General features: G+C 37.6%; 1 protein-coding gene across 1 annotated transcript; it reads left to right on the top strand.

Annotated features, from left to right (window-relative positions):
• Nucleotides 1–15: 15 nt before the first annotated feature.
• LOC149003699 (uncharacterized) lies at nt 16–19,101 on the top strand. The gene is given in 12 exon segments (XM_089138847.1): nt 16–859; nt 1,061–1,421; nt 1,423–2,169; nt 2,264–2,506; nt 2,597–2,851; nt 3,296–3,949; nt 14,666–15,189; nt 15,381–16,485; nt 16,586–16,828; nt 16,916–17,548; nt 17,652–18,239; nt 18,333–19,101. Coding segments are annotated over 12 exon segments (5,985 nt in total). The 5' UTR covers nt 16–356; the 3' UTR covers nt 18,462–19,101.
• Nucleotides 19,102–20,430: the final 1,329 nt, after the last annotated feature.

Raw genomic sequence — 20,430 nt, 5'->3', positions numbered from 1 at the left:
GGAAACAAACGGGAATGTCACACTCACTGACCAATGGTGCTTTCCCATGAGGATGGAAAATTGTGTGACTTGACAATTTCCTCTACGGCTCTACCAAACAATGCTGAAACCGAGAAAACAAAGAAAGAGACATACCACTGTTTCAAGTCATAATGGAGCAGAGCAAGTGGACAACACTTCAATTATTCTTCCCAAAGGCACAAGGAAGTTGCTAAATACTTTCCTCTACGAATCAACTCTGAGAGCAAGAAAATAATAAATCCTCCGCTCCATTGGTTCGGCCTCAAGGGCATTTACCTAATCCCAGCTTGTCACTGGAAGTTAGATATCTTTCACAACTCATCTTTGTTGCAATTATGGCTGCTTTAGACTCTGCTTCTTCTTCCTCTGTTGCCTCTGCAATTGAATCTTCTTCAACTTACGATGTGTTTATCAACTTTAGGGGCGAAGATCTTCGCAACAATTTCATTGGATTCCTCTACAAAATTTTGAATTACAAAGGAATCCATGCCTTTCTTGATAGTGAAAAACTGCGGACTGGAGAAGAAATTGGCCCAGCCCTCTATGAAGCGATTAGGGGTTCCAAAATTGCAATCCCTGTCTTCTCTAAAGGATATGCAGATAGTAAATGGTGTTTGGATGAACTTGTTGAGATAGTTCAATGCCATGAATCCAACAAGCAAATAATCCTCCCCATATTCTTCAATGTTGACCCAAAGGATGTTCGGCATCAGACCGGAACTTTTGAGAAAGCGTTCCTAGAATACCAGAAGAAGTTTGATCCAAAAAAGGTAAAGAGCTGGAGGAAGGCTTTGAGAGTGGTAGGGGAGTTGAAAGGAGATGTTATCGATGATACTAAGTAAGTGTTCAACCCAAAAACTTTTTCTCCAGTTAAGTCTCATCATGTATTTTTTGTTTTTTTCCTTGTTCTGTGTACTATTAGAATTTTATTGATTTTCATTTCAAAATATTCTTCAATCTGTTTCTTTTTCTCTTTATTTGATATTTTCATCCCTTTGCTTGTTCTTGTGCTTTTATTTTTTAAATAAAATAACTATAGGAATCAAGCAGAGGTAGTTGAATCAGTTGTCAAAAAAGCTCTAAGGGAATTGGTCGATAGAACATGCTTCCCTGAGGGCGAGTACCGCATTGACATGGATTCCAGAGTAAAGGATCTATCTTCATTATTAAATATTGGCTCCAATGACGTTCAATTTGTGGGAATTTGTGGTTCTGGTGGTATCGGGAAGACGACTCTTGCCAAGGCAGCCTATAATGACATCCTTTCAACCTTTGGTGACCGTTGTTTTCTTTCAGACGTTAGAGAAAAAGCAACACAATTCGAGGGTTTAGTGTCATTGCAGAAGCGATTCCTAATGGATATTTTCAATGAGGACTTTGACATAAGAGATCTTCCTAGAGGGAAAAAAATTAATAGAAGAAAGAGTTGGATGGAAAAAGGTTTTACTTGTTCTAGATGACGTTGACACTGAAGACCAGATAAATGCTTTGGCTGGTAATCTCAATTGGTTTGGCAAAGGAAGCAGGGTCATAATTACAACAAGGGATGAAGGTATTTTGAACTTAGCTAAAGTTAATGGAGAAAAAATATACAGGCCTCAATTGCTAGATCATGTGCATTCTCTTCAACTATTTAGTTGGTATGCCTTTCAAAATAGCCAACCTCCACAAGATTATAGGAAACTCTCACATGATGTGGTATGCCATTCTGGAGGGCTACCTCTAGTTCTAGAGGTCTTTGGGTCTTATCTATCAAATATAAGTGACAAAGATGAGTGGAAAGCCACATTAACAGCGTTAAAAGAAATTCCTCCTGAAAAAGTCCAAAGAAGGCTAAGGATAAGCTATGACAATTTGGAAAATGATTATCAAAAAGACATATTTCTTGATGCAGCTTGCTTTTTCATTGGATGGAAAAAAGAAACTGTAACTTCCATATGGGAAGCTTGTGGCTTTCATCCAAAACCAGCAATATCCAGATTAATAAATAGATCCCTCCTAAAGCTTGATGGTGAATGCTTGACGATGCATGATCACATTAGAGACATGGGAAGAGAAATTGTCTTAAAAGAAAGCCGTGAAGATCCAAGTAAGCGTAGCAGGCTATGGTCTTATGGCAACGTTGTGGAAGTATTAGGAGGACATAAGGTAACGCCTAAACACATCCCTCACCCCCTTCTTTTTCTTAATATAGTTTTGTTATCCAACAATTTCCATTTAATTGAGTTATTTTCTATTATAGGAAACTGAAACAATAAAAGGCATGAGCTGCTTGTATGATCTAGAGCCACCTTTTAATCTATCTACGGAATCTTTGAAGCTGATGCCCAATTTAAGATTCCTTGATGTTACTTCTTCATTTAAATCGGTTATGAAGACAAGGTTCCAGCTTTCCAATTTCTATCATAAGGGATTAGTTTATCTCAAGCTATCACACAACAGTTCTAATCAACTTTGGAATGTCAGACCTCTAGATAAACATAAGGTATATCATTCGAGTTTTTCTTTTTCCCAATAATAATATTAAGTTTTATAAATCGTAATATATGTATGTTTTCTCTTTGTTAATTTACAGGTGTTTCAAAAATTGAAAATTCTCGATCATAGTAAATGTTACCACCTTCCAAAGTCCCCAAACTTTTCATGGTTTCCTTCCTTGGAGCAATTACACTTTGGAGGATGTCGTTCATTGAAGGAGTTAGACGAGTCCATTGGGCAGTTGAGTCAACTCAAAGGGCTTTTTCTCAACAAGTGCGAGTCACTTAAGAAATTGCCTGAGTCCATTGGTTATCTAAAATCACTAGTTAAGCTTGATCTGTCCTTTACAAAGTGAGAACTCCCAGCTTTGGGATGACTTCTCTCAGGTTATTCTTCTTGGTGCGCCCTCGGTTGCGAGTCCTTGGTTATTAATCCTGTTGCGATCCGTGGACTCCCGGCATTTTGGGTGTTCTCCGAGAGCTTATTCTTGGGTGCTTCCTCTGCGTCTTGGTGATCTGTCCTGTTGCTTGGCTTCAATATGCTCCCGCTTTCTGGTGTTTCTCTCGGCTTTTCTTCGTGTCCTCTTTCGTTGCCTGGCCTTGGGGCCTTCTCTGTTGCTTGTCTGGGTGTACAAATGGCTCCCCGCATTTCTGGTGCTTCTCTCAAGAGCTTATTCTTGAGTCTTGCGTCACTCAGAATTTCCTGTCAATTGGTGATCTTCCTGTTGCTTGATCTATCTTTCTGGCTCCCGCCTTTCTGGTGTTCTCTCGGGCTTTCTTGTCGTTGCTCACTCAAGAATTTGCCTGAGTCAATTGGTGATCTAAAATCACTAGTTAAGCTTGATCTGTGGCTTTCAAAAATAGAAGAACTCCCAAACAGCATTTCTAGGATGACTTCTCTTGAAGTGCTTATTCTTCAACATTGTTCCTCACTCAAGAAGTTGCCCGATGGTGTTGAATTGTTAGAAAAGCTTGAGGTACTAGATTTTCAAGATTGCTCCAATCTAGCGAAGCTACCAAGATCATTTGGGGGAATGAGATGTTTGGAAAGAATAGAACTGGTGGGAATCCCTATTACTGAATTTCATGATGATTTTTCAATGCCTCCAAATTTAGTGGAGCTGGAAATCACTTGGCTAGAACAACTTAACTCCCTCCCGGCAAATTTGTCGGCCCTGAAAACTTTGAAGCAATTACGGATTTGTCAATGCCAAATGTTGGAATACATCCCAGCGCTTCCATCATGTTTGGTTGAACTTTGTATTCAACGATGTGGTTCGTTGGCACGACTACCTGGTCTGTCAAAGTTAAAATTGTTGAGAACATTAACACTCACGAATTGTGAAAAGCTGGAGGAAATCCCTGGCCTCGAGGAAATAGAATCATTGTCCGAATTGAATGCGAGAGGATCGTTTAACTTGGCATTTACCCAAAAGAAAAAGAAGACACAGGTGCCGGCCATCTCCCAAATCCCCGTACGTATCATGTTTTCTATAGAAAGTAGAAAGTAGAAACTACATACCAGTTAATCTATTGTTTTGACTTTTGATTATTGATACTTGTTTGTCCTGATATTATTTAATTGCAGAGACCACTTTCACTGGGTCACTGGCCACGTCACGTACTATTCTTTCCCTTGTTCTGAAAATCTCACCCGACCCCAGCAGGCTCTCTTTGGAATCGGGTTGGAGACCAATCCAAACAGACGTTTATGCTTCCATCCACAAAAAGAATAAAAAAGTCCGTTGCTTGCATTCGCTGTCAGTGAAGAACTCGAATGGTGGAGAGGTGTCCTACATTTGCCATTTCAGAGGCTTCGACTGGTTCGGAGTTCCGTTGCACGAAAATGATAAAATTGAGATTTTTCGTATCACTGCACCTGGCTCGCTGGTAAAATTCTGCGAGATCTTGTACACGAAAGGGGAACTTGGTACGCAAATGCCTCGTCAAAATTCAAATACATTGATGGGTACCAGATTTCTCCGAAGAAGAAGAAGAAGAATTTTCTAAGCTAGAAGAAAACTTTCCTGAACCAGATTTATCCAAAGAAGACTTTCCTAAAGTATATGTGTTGAGTCGTTTAAGACTACTGGACTCTGTTTCTGATGCAATGGCAGAAGAGGAAGCAGAAATGTTGAGGCCCGGTAAGAGAGTTCGCTTTCATAATGATGACAGTCCAGACCTCAATGGGGTGTTAAAAGGTACCAACACCAATTCAAGCTATATATATTCTGTTGAAATCATTTAATTATTTAATTTATTTCTCCACATACATTCTAATCTACTAATTAACAGATAGAGAACCATTAATTTGCTGATCAGATCCAAATTAAGTTTGATCAGTTGCTGAAGAATGCCCGTTGATTTCATTTCATGCATAACAACCAAGTGCTTCATTTCTAATCTAAAATGGGATCGATATGACACTGTTTGCGAACTACCATCTACTGCAACTACTTAAGCACAGTTTTTTTTGTGGTGAGGCCTTTTTCTCTTCTACTACTGAGTTTAACCTTTTTAATTTGTTGTTGTGACTTGTGACTCACCTTAATAATTATAATAATAAATAAATAAATAAAAACATTCTAACGTTCTTTATTTTATTATACCAGGCTATACATAATTTTCTCATATGTTTGTTTCAAGGGATGGAGTCAGTGATCAGCTGAACGAAACAGAAGTTCAAATTACTTTTTACATTAGGTGTGTAAAGCTATGTGATCTCTCTCCAGACGAGCAAAGAGCCCATTGACTAAGCTAAGAGAAAACCATTGTTGGTTGGAAATGAAAATGAATGCATATTTTGAAAAACAAGAAAACCCCCTCTTCACAGGAATGGTCCTCTAAGGAGCAAGCAGGTAAGATTAACCAAATTTGGATTTATTTTTCATATTTTAATTGTGTTCGCTATGTAATCATGGAAAGAATTTTGGGCTAAATGCTAATTTCTGTTTCTTGTAGTTTTGTAAACCTTATGCACGCATGTCGCCTTTGCTACAAAAATCACATTTCCGAGGCCTAAAAATGTTGCTACGAAAAAATGATACAGTTATGAGAGGATACGTAATATCGAAATCATACTAATAATTTTATAGTTATGGATTTACGTAGATCTTTTTCTTTTTTTTCAATAAATTATACTTACACATCTTGTGTTTACAAATAATTATATTTACATCTTCTAAAATTTGTTCTATTACTTTGGCACCCATTATATTTTAAATTATATTGTTGCAACCGATATAGAATAACCAACACCAGTTGCAGAGAGGAGAGCAAGGTCAACCCTGAACATCCAATGGTCAAAGGTAATTGAACCACAATTGGCAAGTAAGGGTGCAAGTTTGGCCCTAACCCGCTCTAAGCCCGCCATGAGCCCTAATAGGAATTCATACATGAAATTAATTCCACCACAGGCAATAAGCTGCATCAACATAGTTAGATAATCTGAACCAAGGTCGATACATTGTAGCCTATCAAATATAAGAGAATAGCGAAGACTTGGTTCTACCAAAGGGTGATTATCTAGATATCACACCGACATCAATTCTTAATTATCAAACAAACAAACAAACAAAAATCACATACAAGATGGCCCATGATGGCTTCCTTTGACCTCCAGGCATCAGTTTTGATCATACTAGAGAAGAGATGGAGGGGACCAGGCAAGACTATGCCCATCTACCATTCATATGAATTGGTTCAATTTTTATTATTTTTTTATTATTTGTTTTTAATGAACTAGGGTCAACCTGGTTCTGCTTAGTCCTCTATCCAACCGCTTGGCTTTTCTCGGAATTCAATCTTCAGACTGGCCCTTAGCTCTACCAGAAATCCAGCTTTCGAACTAGCCTCTTGGCTCTAGACTAATGTCTCAGCACCCCACAAAAAAGAGTAACTGGCCCAACCACTTGGCAACAGATATTTTTCCAACAAATATCTCAGCCATTACTCGTCAGCAAAATCGTACTTGGATAAGAAGCTATCTTTATATAGCTGTATGTGTGCTGAGGCATTAAATTCAAAAGACGGACCAAATCAAACTAGCCATCAATAGTCACTATATTGCAAAACAATATATCTTTTTTTTTTCTTCTTTCTTTCTTTCTTTACAATGGTGTTATAATATATATATATATATAAAAAAAAAAAGGATGAGAATGAGAATACTACATATGCCACCAACAAGAGTCGAACCCACAATCTCTTCACTAAGAAATATTGTTCATTACCAATTGAATAACTCTATTTTGTTTTTTATGCATTCCAAGTCAAATTATTTTGAAAGATAAAGAAATCTTAAATAGGGGTTTGTCACTTTATAAAGTTTAAATTAAAATGGTGGGTGGATGTAATTTTAGCATGGTGGTGGTATTTTTTTATGTAGAGGTAGTAAATTTAAGAAGGTCATAGGTTCAAACTTTTGGTTCTATATTCCTTCTCTCTTTCTGGGCCTCGAAAGTGTACTTTTTTTTTTATTCTTTCTTTCACAACAACGTCTCTCTATTGAAATTTTAGTTGCATAATTGTTTTTATGAATGCAAAGCAAACACAATTAAAATGTTAAAAAGAAATAACAAAAAATAGAGTTAATCTTGTCTTCATCCCAGTCCTTCAAAGAGGGGTTTCTGCAGTTTTTGCAAATAAATGAAATAAATTCGAAAAATTAATGAAATAAATTAGTGAAACAATTTTTTTATAAAAAAATTCAAAATTAGAAAAATGAACTCATTAACTTGTTTTTTTGTGAAATTTTCCTCAAATCCTATCATAGTTTGACTTCAAAAAACCACTTGACAAGTAATCAAACAATTTTCAATAAAAAATACATTACAGAATTGAAATAATCAAATGAATTTGACGTGAATTAGAATCAAATATAATGAAAAAAATGATATGTTTATACATTTTTGATGGAGGGGAATCACTGAGGGTCCTTGGATTGAAGTCAATTATTGAAAATAATGAGTTCGGCTGACCTCAAGTTGATGATTCATGAAGGAACAATTTTCATTTTTAATCCACAGTCATATGAAAAATTTTCTGAGTTTGACTAATTAAATCCAACTCCCTTGGCTGGACTTAATCCTTGTTCCAATTGCAACATCTATATAATTACCAGCAGATTAAAGATTGGGTCCGTTTTCGCACTCAAGTCAATAATATTGTAGTACAAAACGGAATAGTGCAAAAAACAAAAAACAGGAAAGTTGAAGATGTATGTGAATGAGAACAAATTAAGGAATCGTGAAAGCTTAATTCTACTTATAAGGATTGTTGTTCTGACATTAGTCAATGCTTGCTGAAAAGAACAAAAGTAGAAGATCTGGCATTTTAGAAGACTGGATTAATGCCTCTCTACTGAAAATAGCAGAATCGAACATTGGATTGGCATATTTGGATTGCCCGGAATGATTTTGTTTTCAAATGGACGAGTATGTGGCGCAAATCACTTCTGGTTGATACACTTGATTAAGATTGATATTGAGTTGGTCTTGGCATGATAATAAAGATGTGAATCACCACCTGCAATGCCATTACCTGAACTATTAAAAAAAATAGATTCGAAGTGATTGATAATAGTATATGTTTTTTTTTTTTTGGTTTTTGGTAAACAAAAGAGGGATGCAATAGCGGCGACCTAGCGCCCCCCGCTGCTACGTAATACTCGGACATTTTATCGAGTGCAACCTATGCAAGCATCACAAAAGCCGGTAGCACTCATGCCCAGACAAAGAACACACAACTGTCCAATGCAAGAAACAGAGGAGCAGAAAGGATTTAAATCTTAGACATGAGGTTTACCAAACCGCTTGGAGTAAGCTTGGGACCACTAGACCACCACCGCCAATGGTGACAATAATATATGTAGGATCTTCAGCTATTTAGCGGGAAAAGAAAAAAAGGCTTCAGGTATGAGATGATAGTGAAAGATCTTCTCTATCTAGCCTACATGTCAGATTATCCTCTCATACTGTCCAATCTCACACGAGCAGATACTTTTGAGTGTACGTCTCACACTGTGTAGCTTGACATAGACAGATATTAAGACTTACATGTAAATGTGAGAATAGTTTGATATGCAAACTGGCTGGTGAAAAGGATCTTAATTCATGAGAATGGCACCATGAGAATTTTTTTTTTTTGGAGAGGGGGTTTCGGTAGCACCATAAGATTTGAGTGATTTTGGTAGGATTCAACGCCATTAAGCAAGATATCGTGAAACATTAGATTGGGATCTCGAAAAAAGTTTTGATTATGACTCTTGAAGAACTAACGATCGATATAGACATGTTGACCAACATGCAAGATCCGGCAGTCTAAAATCACTTACGCTTAATAGTTGCAAATTTCAAATTTGAGATCCAACAAACTCAACCTTTTCATCCCACTTGCGCAAAGTTGCAATTAGTAATCCTGTAGTAACCCACCACGTATTCATGAAAGTATTTTCCTTTTAAAAAAAAAAGTAAAGTGTTCTCTTTTTTTGGTGAAGAGTAAAGTGTTCTCCACTTGCCCCATTTTGACAAGGAGTAGAGTATGTCTCTTTTTTAATTTTCTTGGTTTCCGCGTTGTTTGGTAGTGGAAATTACCTTCACATGTTCAAAGTGTTCTCCAATTGCTCTACTTTTACTTTACTTTGTATTGCTCTTTCTTCTTTTGTTGGTTACCGCGTTGTTTGGCAGTGGAAATTGCAACAACATTTCTTTGTTTCGCCTGCTGGCACTTAAACTTTTCACATGGTGAGTAGCATCATTAACTCCACAAGGCAAACAAACAAGAACTTCTTTCCTTCTTTTCGGTAATAAAAATCTTCTAAAAAAAACAAGAACTGATGACTAGATATTTCAACGCCAATAATTAATTAATTAGATAATTCGGTTAAAGTAAGAGGAGAGCTTGGTGATAATCATTATATATTAATGGAATTAAATATTGATGTCCATGAAATCTGGGATATTTTTTAAGGCAATGTGATCACACTCACTGACCAATGGTGCTTTTCAGTGAAGATGGAAAATTGTGTCACAATTTCCTCTACGAAATAACGCGGAAACCGATAAAAAAAAAGAAAGAGACATACCTGATACCACTACTCTAAGTTACAATGGTGCAAAGCATGTGGACAATGCTTTTATTCTTCCAAGCCGCACGGAACCGCACGGAAGTTGCGAAATACTTTCCTCTGCAGATCAACTCTAAGACCAAGAAAAAAATAAAACCACACTCAAATGGATTGGCTTGCATTTACCTAATCCCAGCTTGTCACTGGAAATAGTTTGAGCTAAACAACACTAGCTTCCTACAACTCAAGATCAATTTGGAAATCAGCAAGGTACTACATTTGTTGTTGGAACTTATTAATATAATTAATAAATTAAATGTTCAAGGGTAAATTTGAAAATTCACTATTATGGCGGTTACAAAATAGGGTTATATATTTTGGTAACCACCGCATAATTGAGAGTGATTGCATTACGTAAATTTTCCATAAACAGCGTCTCCTATCTCTCTCCCTTTCTCCAAGAAATGCAGGAAGGAGAAACCCTTTGGAGGTTTACTTCCTTTGCTTCAAATCACTATCTCATCCTTTCCACACGGCATTTGGGTTGTTGATATTATTCCCTTTCCTAGTGATTGTGGAATCTCCCCGGTAAAGTTTTGGTGGTGGAACGAGAACGTGGATCCAGAATTACTTCCGCTGCGAATACTTCAAGTAAGGAAAAGCGAATCCAGGTAAGGAATCTTTCCCCCATCAATTAATTGAATTGAACTATTTTTTAAGTATTACCAATAGGTTGAGATAGTTAGGAAGAGCTCTTTCAACAGCTAATCTTCGTCGCAATCATGGCTTCTTCTTCCTCCTCTGTTGTCTCTGCAACTAAATCTTCTTCAACTTACCATGTGTTTATCAACTTTAGGGGCAAAGATCTTCGCAACAATTTCATTGGATTCCTTTACAAAATTATGAATGACAAAGGAATCGATGCCTTTATTGATAGTGAAAAACTATGGACCGGAGAAGCAATTGGCCCAGCCCTCTATGAAGCGATCAGGGATTCCAAAATCTCAATCCCTGTCTTTTCCGAAGCTTATGCGGATAGCAAATAGTGTCTGGACGAACTTTTTGAGATAGTTTGTTATTCCCAGATTGACACTGAGAGGGGGGTGAATCAGTGTCTTCAAAAATTCACCACAATGTGGCTGGGTCTACCAGACAATGTACTACCACTCTGCAATCAAGGCACTCCAATATGTGCAACAAAGAAAAATAAACAAAAACGCAATGCACCAGAGTTTACGTGGTTCGGCCAAATTGCCTACATCTACGGAATAATACCCTACCTAGGGTTTCGTATATTACTCAATACACTCTTAGATATTTTGACTGCTATAACAGTCCAGGAACACCAATCCCTGTTATAGTCTAAAATGCAATTAAGACAAGGGCACCAACCCCAATCCCCTAGACAAGCTCCAACTTGCTAGGTCACATTATTTTGACTGCTACAACAGTCCAGGAACACCAATCCCTGCTATAGTCTAAAATGCAATTCAGACAAGGGCACCAACCCCAACCCCCTAGACAAGCTCCAACTTACTAGGTCACAATGTAAACCAATAATTCAAGTTCCCCAAATTACATTCATGAGCTAGATTCTTCATCACTAAACATAACCTAAAAAATAATAGACAATCACTTGTGAATACGGGTTACCTCAACTTGTGTAAGATGCATGGTAACAATACTTGTTTCTCTTTTTCTCCAACTCCTTTTTTTTTCTCTTTTCAATCTTTTTCAATTTTCTCTCTTTAAAAAAGCCATACAACCATGTTCCCTTCTTTTCTTCTGCTGCTTCTCTTTTCTTCTCTTTCCTTCTCTTTCACTTTCTTTCTTGTTCAGCAAAACAAAAGACTTCTTATTCCCAAGCTTCAGATCTCCATAGCCAACCAACGTTCTGGTTCGACCTCCACACTATTCCCAAGCTCCTCAAAAACGTCCTCACTCTTTTGCTGGAGTTTGCTCTCCTTTTATAGATTAATTTAACTCAGAGTTTGAATCAAACTCAGAGTTCTTATCTAACTTAAACAAGGAGTGTTTTAACGTACAAATCGGACTAACTTCGAGATCTCCAATGAACAATCCCACCGTTGGATTTGAAGATCAAGAAGTCTTGAAGCTCTCCTCCAAAAATCGGCTCAATCGGTCACTGGATGACCATCCGATGAAGAGGTTGATCAAAACTGGACTCAGAGTTTGAATCAAACTCAGAATTCCTATCTGACTTAAACAAGGAGTGTTTTGACGTACCAATCGGACTAACTTAGAGATCTCCAATGAACAATCCCACCGTTGGATTTTAAGATCAAGAAGTTGTGAAGCTCTCCTCCAAACATCGACTCAATCGGACACTGGATGACCATCCGATGAAGAGGTTGATCAGAACTGGACTGAGACCCTCAAAAACGGGATTCTTGAGTTTTCTTTATTTGAATTGGATTCTTTGTCTCGGAACCTTTTTGTGTGTTGCTGTACCATATCAAAACCCACTTAAGTTGCCAACAATGACAACACCTTCATTTTAGGCCAATGGAACAACATAGTTCAATGCTATGAATCCTACAATCAAATAATCATGCCCATATTCTTCAATATTTTTTTTTTTTGGTAAACTATTTTAGGGGGTTTTGAGAGTCTGAGTTAAAAGAGAGTGTAAAAGGGGTATTTAACTTAGATAGAGGGTTGGGTATGAGTTTAATTAATCCCAATTGTTTTTACATATATAATTATTCTTTCTACTCAATGTATGCCTGTAAAAGGGGGGGGGGGTGGGGGGAGGGGGGGGGGGGAGGAGGGGGGGGGGGGGGGGGGGGGGGGGGGGGGGGGGGGGGGGGGGGGGGGGGGGGGGGGGGGGGGGGGGGGGGGGGGGGGGGGGGGGGGGGGGGGGAAAAAAAAAAAAAAAAAAAAAGCTGGCAGCTGAACACCATAAATACCATGTTCATGGATTTGTTTTGATCATTTTTGTTGATGATTCATGAAGGAACAGTTTTCATTTTTAATGCACTTTCATTTGAAATATTTTCTGAGTTTGACTAATTAATTTAAATCCAACTCCCTCGGCTGGACTTAATCCTTATTACAATTGCAACATCTATATAATTAATTACCAGCAGATTAAAAATTTGGTCCGTTTTCGCACTGAAGTCAATATTGTAGTACACAAAACAAAAAATAGGAAATAGAAGATGTATGTGAATGAGAACAAATTAAGGAATCGTGAAAGCCTAATATCTACTTATAAGAATTTATTAATGGAGAAAGGGGAGAATTAAGATAAGATCAAGGGATTAGTTCAAGTAAAGGAGCAAGAGTTGTTCTGACATTACTCAATGCATGCTGAAAATGATGGCCTTTCCCTCCATCTTTCAGACTGGAGGTGAGTCGGAGGCCGTACGAGACTGGAGGGAAAGGTCATCATTATCCACAACACCATCTCTTTCATTTTGTCATGGAGTACCCGTATGCAAAGAAAGAAATTTCGTTCGTTTCGCCCGGTTCGCTGGGCAGCGAACCGAGCGAAATGACGAATTTTCGCTTACATTTCGCCGAACTTGGGCTTTGAGATTTCGCCCAAAAAGGTTTTTTATTTTGAGTTCTGAGTCTTCTGACTTCCAAATACTGAGGTGAGATAAAGACAAAACAGCATTAAATGCTTGTCTCCCCATTAATGTAAATAAACAAAACCCTCTTCAACGTGATTTATTTTAAAATAATAAACTCTATTCAACCTGCACTTCAGAAATTTCAGGTTTTGAGTTCGTTTCTTTCTCATTTCTTCTTGTCGACGCCGCTGCAACTCTAATGGATGCTTCGCCGCTGCTACTCAGATGGTTCGCCGCTGCTGCTATTTTGATGGTTCGCCGCTGCAAGCCAAGATCTGTCTCACTGTGTTTTTTTTTCTCTTTCTCTATTTCTTTCTTTCTTCTTCTTCATCTCTTTCAACGATCGAGCAAAAACAGCACCACCTGTGGTATTACTCTTCAGTTTATTTATGTTTCTCTCTTTCTTTCTTCTTCTTCTCCATCTCCTTCAACGATCCGGCAAAAACAGCACTAAATCCGGCAATTTTCGTTTGATTCGCCGGAAAATCGTCGATTTTCCGGCGACATTTCGATTTTCCGGCAACCATTTATACATCTCGTTTCGCCCCCTGGTTTCGTTTCGCCGGGGGGCGAAACTGGCGAATTTCGCCGATATTTCGACGAAATTCGCCGAAATTTCTTTCCATGCCCGTATGTATGTATGTCTCTTCTTTAATTTTCTTGGTTTTCCCGTTGTTTGGTAGAAGAAATTGTCACATCATCTCTTTCTCTCTTTCTTCACATGTTCAAAGTGGAACGTTCCACAGTTCCACTTGCTCCACTTTTACTTTACTTGGAGTGGTATTGCACTTTCTTCCTTTTTCTTGGTTTCCGGGTTGTTTGGTAGTGGAAATTGCGACAACATTTCTTTGATTTGCCTGCTGGCACTTTAACTTTTCACATGGTTAGTAGTTAGTACCATCATTAACTCCCTCCACAAGGCAGAAGACAAATAAGAAAATTTTCTTTTTTTTAACAACTTCTTTCTTTCTTTTCGGTAATAAAAATCTTCTACAAATAAACAAGAACTGATGACTAAATATTTCTAACTCCCTTTAAATTAATTAATCAGATAATTTGGTTAAAGATTTAAAGTAAGTGGAGAGCTTGGTGATAATCATTATATATTTTATATTTATAGAATCAAATATTAATGTCCATGAAATCTGGGATATTTTTGAAGGCAAAATGTCATTCGATCACACACACAGTGAGCAATGGTGCTTTCCCATAGAAGACGGAAAATCACAATTTTCACTACCCAACAATGCGAAAACCAAGAAAAGAAAGAAAGAGACATACCACTGTTTCAAGTCATAATGGAACAGAGCAAGTGGACAACGCTTTAATTATTCTTCCAAGGCACACGGAAGTTATCGACATTAGAGCTGAACAACCCACTCGGTGAGCTCCATTGGGTCGGCCAATTAGGCATTTACCTAATCCCAGCTTTGTCACTAGAAATAATTAGAGCTGAACAACCCTAGCTTCCAATTTGGTTGAGATACAAAGAGCTCTTCTAACAACTTATCTTCGTCACACAAATCATGGCCGCTTTGGACTTAACTTCTTCTTCCTCTATTGTCTCTGCAACTAAATCTTCTTCAACTTACGATATCTTTATCAACTTTAGGGGCAAAGATCTTCGCAAGAATTTCATTGGATTCCTTTACAAATTTATGAATGACAAAGGAATCAATGTCTTTCTTGATAATAAAAAACTGCAGAATGGAGAAGAAATTGCCCCAGCCCTCTATGAAGCGATTAGGAGTTCTAAAATTGCAATCCCTGTCTTCTCTGAAGGTTATGCAGATAGCAAATGGTGTTTGGACGAACTTGTTGAGATGGTTCAATGCCAGAAATCCAACAAGCAAATAATCCAGCCCATATTCTTCAATGTTGACCCATCGGATGTTCGGCATCAAACCGGAACTTTTGAGAACGCGTTCCTAGAACACCAGAAATTTTATCCCAAAAAAGTAGAGAGCTGGAGGGAAGCTTTGAGAGTGGTAGGGAGCTTGAAAGGAGAAGTTATCGACGAAACTACGTAAGTCTCTAACCCACAAACTTTTTTCTTAAGTTAGTCTCATATATATGTTATTTTTCGTTCTGTAGCTATTAGAATTTTATTGATTTTCATTTCAGAAGATTCTCCAATCGGTTTCTTCTTCTCTTTATTTGATATGTTCATCCCTTTACTTGTTCTTGTGATTTTATTTTTAAATAAAACAACTACAGGAATCAAGTAGAGGTAGTTGAATTAGTTATCAAAAGGGCTCGAAGGGAATTGGACAATAACACACCCTTCCCTAAGTGGGAGTACGTTGACATGCATTCCAGAGTAAAGGATCTATTTTCTTTATTAAATATTGGCTCCAGTGACGTTCAATTCGTGGGAATTTGTGGTTCTGGTGGTATCGGGAAGACGACTCTTGCCAGGGCTGTCTATAATGACATCTTTTCAACCTTCGATAACTGCTGTTTTCTTTCAGACATTAGAGAACAAGCAACACAATTCGGTCTTGTGTCGTTGCAAAAGCAATTCCTAAAGGATATTTTCAAGGAAGACCTTGAGGTAAAAGATCTTGAAAGAGGAAAAGGATTGATAAAAGAAAAAATTAGCAACAAAAATGTTTTTCTTGTTCTTGATGACGTTGACACTAAAGAACAGATAAATGCTTTGGCTTGTAATCTCGATTGGTTTGGTAAAGGAAGCAGGGTCATAATTACAACAAGGGATGAATGTATTTTGGACTTGCCTAAAAATAATGGAGCTAAAATATACAAGCCTCAGTTGCTAGATCGTGTGCATTCTCTTCAACTATTTAGTTGGCATGCCTTTCAAAATAATAGCCAACCTCCAGAAGATTATATGGAACTCTCACATGATGTGGTACGCCATTCTGGAGGGTTACCTTTAATTTTAGAGGTATTCGGGTCTTATCTGTCAAATATAAGTGACAAAGATGTGTGGGAAGACACATTAAAAGCATTAAAAGAAATTCCTCCTGGAGAAGTCCAAAGAAGGCTAAGGATAAGCTACGATAATTTGGAAAATGATTTTCAAAGAAACATATTCCTTGATGCGGCTTGCTTTTTCATTGGATGGAAAAAGGAAACTCTAATTTCCATATGGCAAGGTTGTGGCTTTCATCCAGAAGCAGCATTATTCAGATTAATAAAGAGATATCTTCTAAAGTTTGATGGTGAATACTTGAGAATGCATGATCACATTCGAGACATGGGAAGAGAAATTGTCTTAGAAAAAAGCCGTAATGATCCAAGTAAGCGTAGTAGGCTATGGTCTTACAGCAACATTGTGGAAGTATCAAGTAGGCATAAGGTAACACTTAAACCTCCCCCCCCCCCCCCTCCCTTTTCTATTTCTTAATATAGTTCTATTTCCAACAATTTCCATTTAATTGAGTATTTTTCTGTTATAGGAAGCTAACACAATAGAAGGAGTGAGCCTTCACCATGCCTCAAAACCACATTTTGATCTAACTATGGAATCTTTGAAGCTGATGCCTAATTTAAGATTTCTTAGCATTTCTTCTCAGTTTGAATGTTTTTCGGAGAGAAGTTTCCAGATATCCAGTTTATACTATAGGAGATTAGCCTATCTCAAGCTATCACACAACGGTTCTAATCAATTTTGGAATGATGGACCTCCATATGAACATAAGGTATAGTATTCAACATTTTTCTTTTTTTCAATAATAGTATTAAGTATTATAAATTGTAATATATGTATGTTTTCTCTTTGTTTACAGCGGTTTCAAGAGTTGAAAATTCTCGATCATAGTTACTGTTTTAACCTATCAAAATCCCCAAACTTTTCATGGTTTCCTTCGTTGGAGCAATTAGACTTTCAAGGATGTGAGTCATTGGAAGAGTTAGACGAGTCCATTGGGCAGTTGAGTCAACTCAAAAATCTTATTCTCAAGAGGTGCAAGTCACTTAAGAAATTGCCCGACTCCATTGGTGACTTGAAATCCCTAGAGAAGCTTGACTTGTCATACGCAGGAATAGAAGAACTTCCAGATAGCATTTCTGGGATGTGCTCTCTCAAATACCTTATTCTTGTTGATTGCAACTCACTCAAGATATTGCCTACTGGTATTGGACTATTAGAAAAGCTTAAGGTATTAAATCAGATTCGGCAATGTGGACAATTGGAAGACCTCCAAGCGCTTCCCTCGTGTTTGGTTGAACTTTGTATTGAATGGTGTGATTCATTGGTACGATTACCTGATCTGTCAAAGTTAAAAATGTTGAGAACATTAAAGCTCAGGCATTGCAAAAAGCTAGAGGAAATCCCAGGCCTTGAGGAAATCAAATCATTGAACGAATTGGATGCACGAGGATCCTATAAGTTGACACATACTCAAAGGAAGATTATACAGGTGCAGGTCATCCCTTTCATATTTTCCGTAGAAACTATATATGTACCAGTAAATTTATTATTTTGATTATTGATGGTCATTTTGCTGTTACGGTTATTTGCAGGGAACACTTGAACCGTACAACAGGTCACTGGCCACTAGTTATGGTTATTCGTTGACAGCAGATGAACGGATTTATAATAGTGGTGTGATTCTTTTCCTTGTTGTGGATATCTCAAACCTCATGTCCAATAAAGTGATTTTCCACATAGATGTTTCTGCTTCAATCCAGCGAGAGGATAAGAAAATTATTTGTTTCCATTCGCTAAGAGTGGATCACCTTGACGGTATTGATGGAGATGTAATCTACATTTGTCATTTCAAAGGCTTTCACTGGTTTGGAGTTCCTTTGCACGAAAATGATGCAATTGAGATTTCAAGTATCGATGCACCTCACTGCCGAGTAACATTCTGCAAGGTATTGTTCAAGAACGGGGAACTTGGTACGTTGCAAAAGCCTCATGAAAATTCGAATACCTTGAAATGGTCATACCTGGATGACTATGGAAAAATTACATTAGATTATTGGTCCATCAAGGATGAGGAGCGAGAAATGAGCCGACGACTGCACCGAGTAGTGCGAGTAGAGAACTGCCCAAATTGTCGAAGGTCCATGGTGCGTGAACACTGGCGTCATCTTAAAGATTCCGGGGTGAGTAATCTCATAACAGACAAATTTCTTTAATCGATTAATTAATTATCTCACAAACTTGTTTGTATTACTAATAATTCAACTGTTTCGTAGAATCTTCGAGTCTGCAATTTATGCTACTATAAACACATAATAATAAATGAGAAAAAAACTTGGCGGACAGGAGAGCAGACAGGAGAGGAGGCTCAATCTATAATTATATCTCTTTGCAGTGTCAATTAAGTCGGCAGTGTCTGATCATCAATGTGCCGCGTCATCTAGAACCAGCTGAAAAAATTTCCCTTTATCTATAACAATCGGAGGGTATAGATGTTCATGTTCAAGATGGATGGTTTCTAAGTCTATGTTTGTGTTCTTGTTTGTCTGCACTGTATTTGAGTTCAAGACTTGGTAGTTTCAAGTCTTTGAGAATAACAAAGCTGCTTTGTTATAGTTTAGGAAGAATATAAATTAAAATTTCGGCAGATTCATGTTATATAATTAATTAATGATATATACCAGATATTCAGTCTTGTCCATTTATATTTTTCATTTCTTAGTCTCCTTAAAAAATCAAAGGAAACAAAAGAAGCCAATTGTTTTCCCTTTTTGTTTTCGAGAAAAAATAGGAGCTAAAAATAATGTATAGCCCTATAAAGAATGTATTAATTAAGCACAGATTTTTCTAGTGAGGCCTTTTTCTCTTCTACTTCTACGGAGTAATGAATTCAATCAACCCCAGGGACATGTATGTTATTTCAATCTCTGCCTACATATTATATGTCTGAATCTAACCTATATAGTTTACTTCTGCAGTCGCCTTCATAAGAAAAAGAAATCCCAACCTTCTTAATTGTTATATTAGGTGTGAAGCAAATGTCCCATAAATTATCTAATCTCTGTCCAGATAAGCAAAGAGCCCAGGCATGTAGACACGTGTGCTTTGTTATTAATAACTTAATTCATCACATCCTTTCAAGGTTGGCGTAGAGTTCAAATTTTCAGATGTCCTTGGAGGGAGGTGAGTAATTTTTCACGGGAATTAGTGACTCTATTACGTATGGCAGATCTCCATTCATATATGGTTTTAATGATTGTGTAAGGCAAATCGATATAAACACGTACAGTTTCATCGTGACTCTTGTATTAAGCTGGTACATACCGGACAACAGAGCTCTTGATTTTTAATTAAGGTCTGAGAAGGGTTAAATGTATGAAACCTTGACCCTTTTTTCATAGACTATTTCTTCTTTAATTCATGATCAAGCATCCAGCAAATGAACACTTGACCAGCATGCCAAGTACATTCTTCATAGAGGTATACTCTCTGCTTTTCTTTTAATTCATAAATATTGTATCATCGAAAAAGAAATCTTTTAGCACAAACTACACGGAGGTACAATTCTTCTAGTTTCCAAGTTGCTCCGTGGGTCAGAATTCTACAGCTTGGGTTGTTTAAGGTTTCAACCAAGACCTTGAGCAGGTCTTCTACAAGGAATTTTGGAAAACAGGCAAAAGCCTCCTATTTGCCTCCCATATATGCTCTTTCACCCATACCAAATGGTGAGAGTGAAAATGTCAATTCAGGCATTTAAGAAAGCACAAATTAAGCTGTAAGCTAGTTGTAGAGACCTATTTGATTTGGAACATCTTTTAGGGGGTTTTGAGAGTCTGAGTACAGGGTGTAAAAGAGGTATCCGACTTTAGATATAGGGTTGGGTATGGGTTTAACTAAGCCCAATTGTTGTCACATGTATAATTATTCTTTCTACTCAATGTAAAGAAATCTTGATTATGCCCGTAAAAGTTGGCAACTGAACACCATAAATACTATGTTCATGGATTTACTTCGAACATTTTCGTATGTGTTGTAAAAATTTCCATCAAGTAAACTAGCTTGGTCCCGAACTGATGGCCCAACCTGGTCCATGGCCTTCGATCAAAATTACCCGAGTCGACCAAGGGGCCCATCTTGATGTCCGAGGTGATGCAAAGACAGTTAGGAATGAAGCTCAGGCTAGACAAAGAGGAGAGCAAGGCCGACCTTGAACATCCAATGATGATACTACCTCAGGTTTTTTTCTTTTTCTTTTTTGGTAGGATGATACTACCTCAGGTTATGCCATTGAAACCCTCGACCAACCTCAGTCAAAGGTAATTGAACTACAAATGACAAGTGTTCTTTGATTACCCTAAGGCTCTGCAAAAACCC

The sequence above is a fragment of the Hakea prostrata genome, chromosome 10 (assembly GCF_041222555.1).
Source record: "Hakea prostrata isolate BN-2017 chromosome 10, UWA_Hpros_2, whole genome shotgun sequence".
Classification (NCBI taxonomy): domain Eukaryota; kingdom Viridiplantae; phylum Streptophyta; class Magnoliopsida; order Proteales; family Proteaceae; genus Hakea; species Hakea prostrata.
This window is presented reverse-complemented; position numbering and strand designations above follow the sequence as displayed.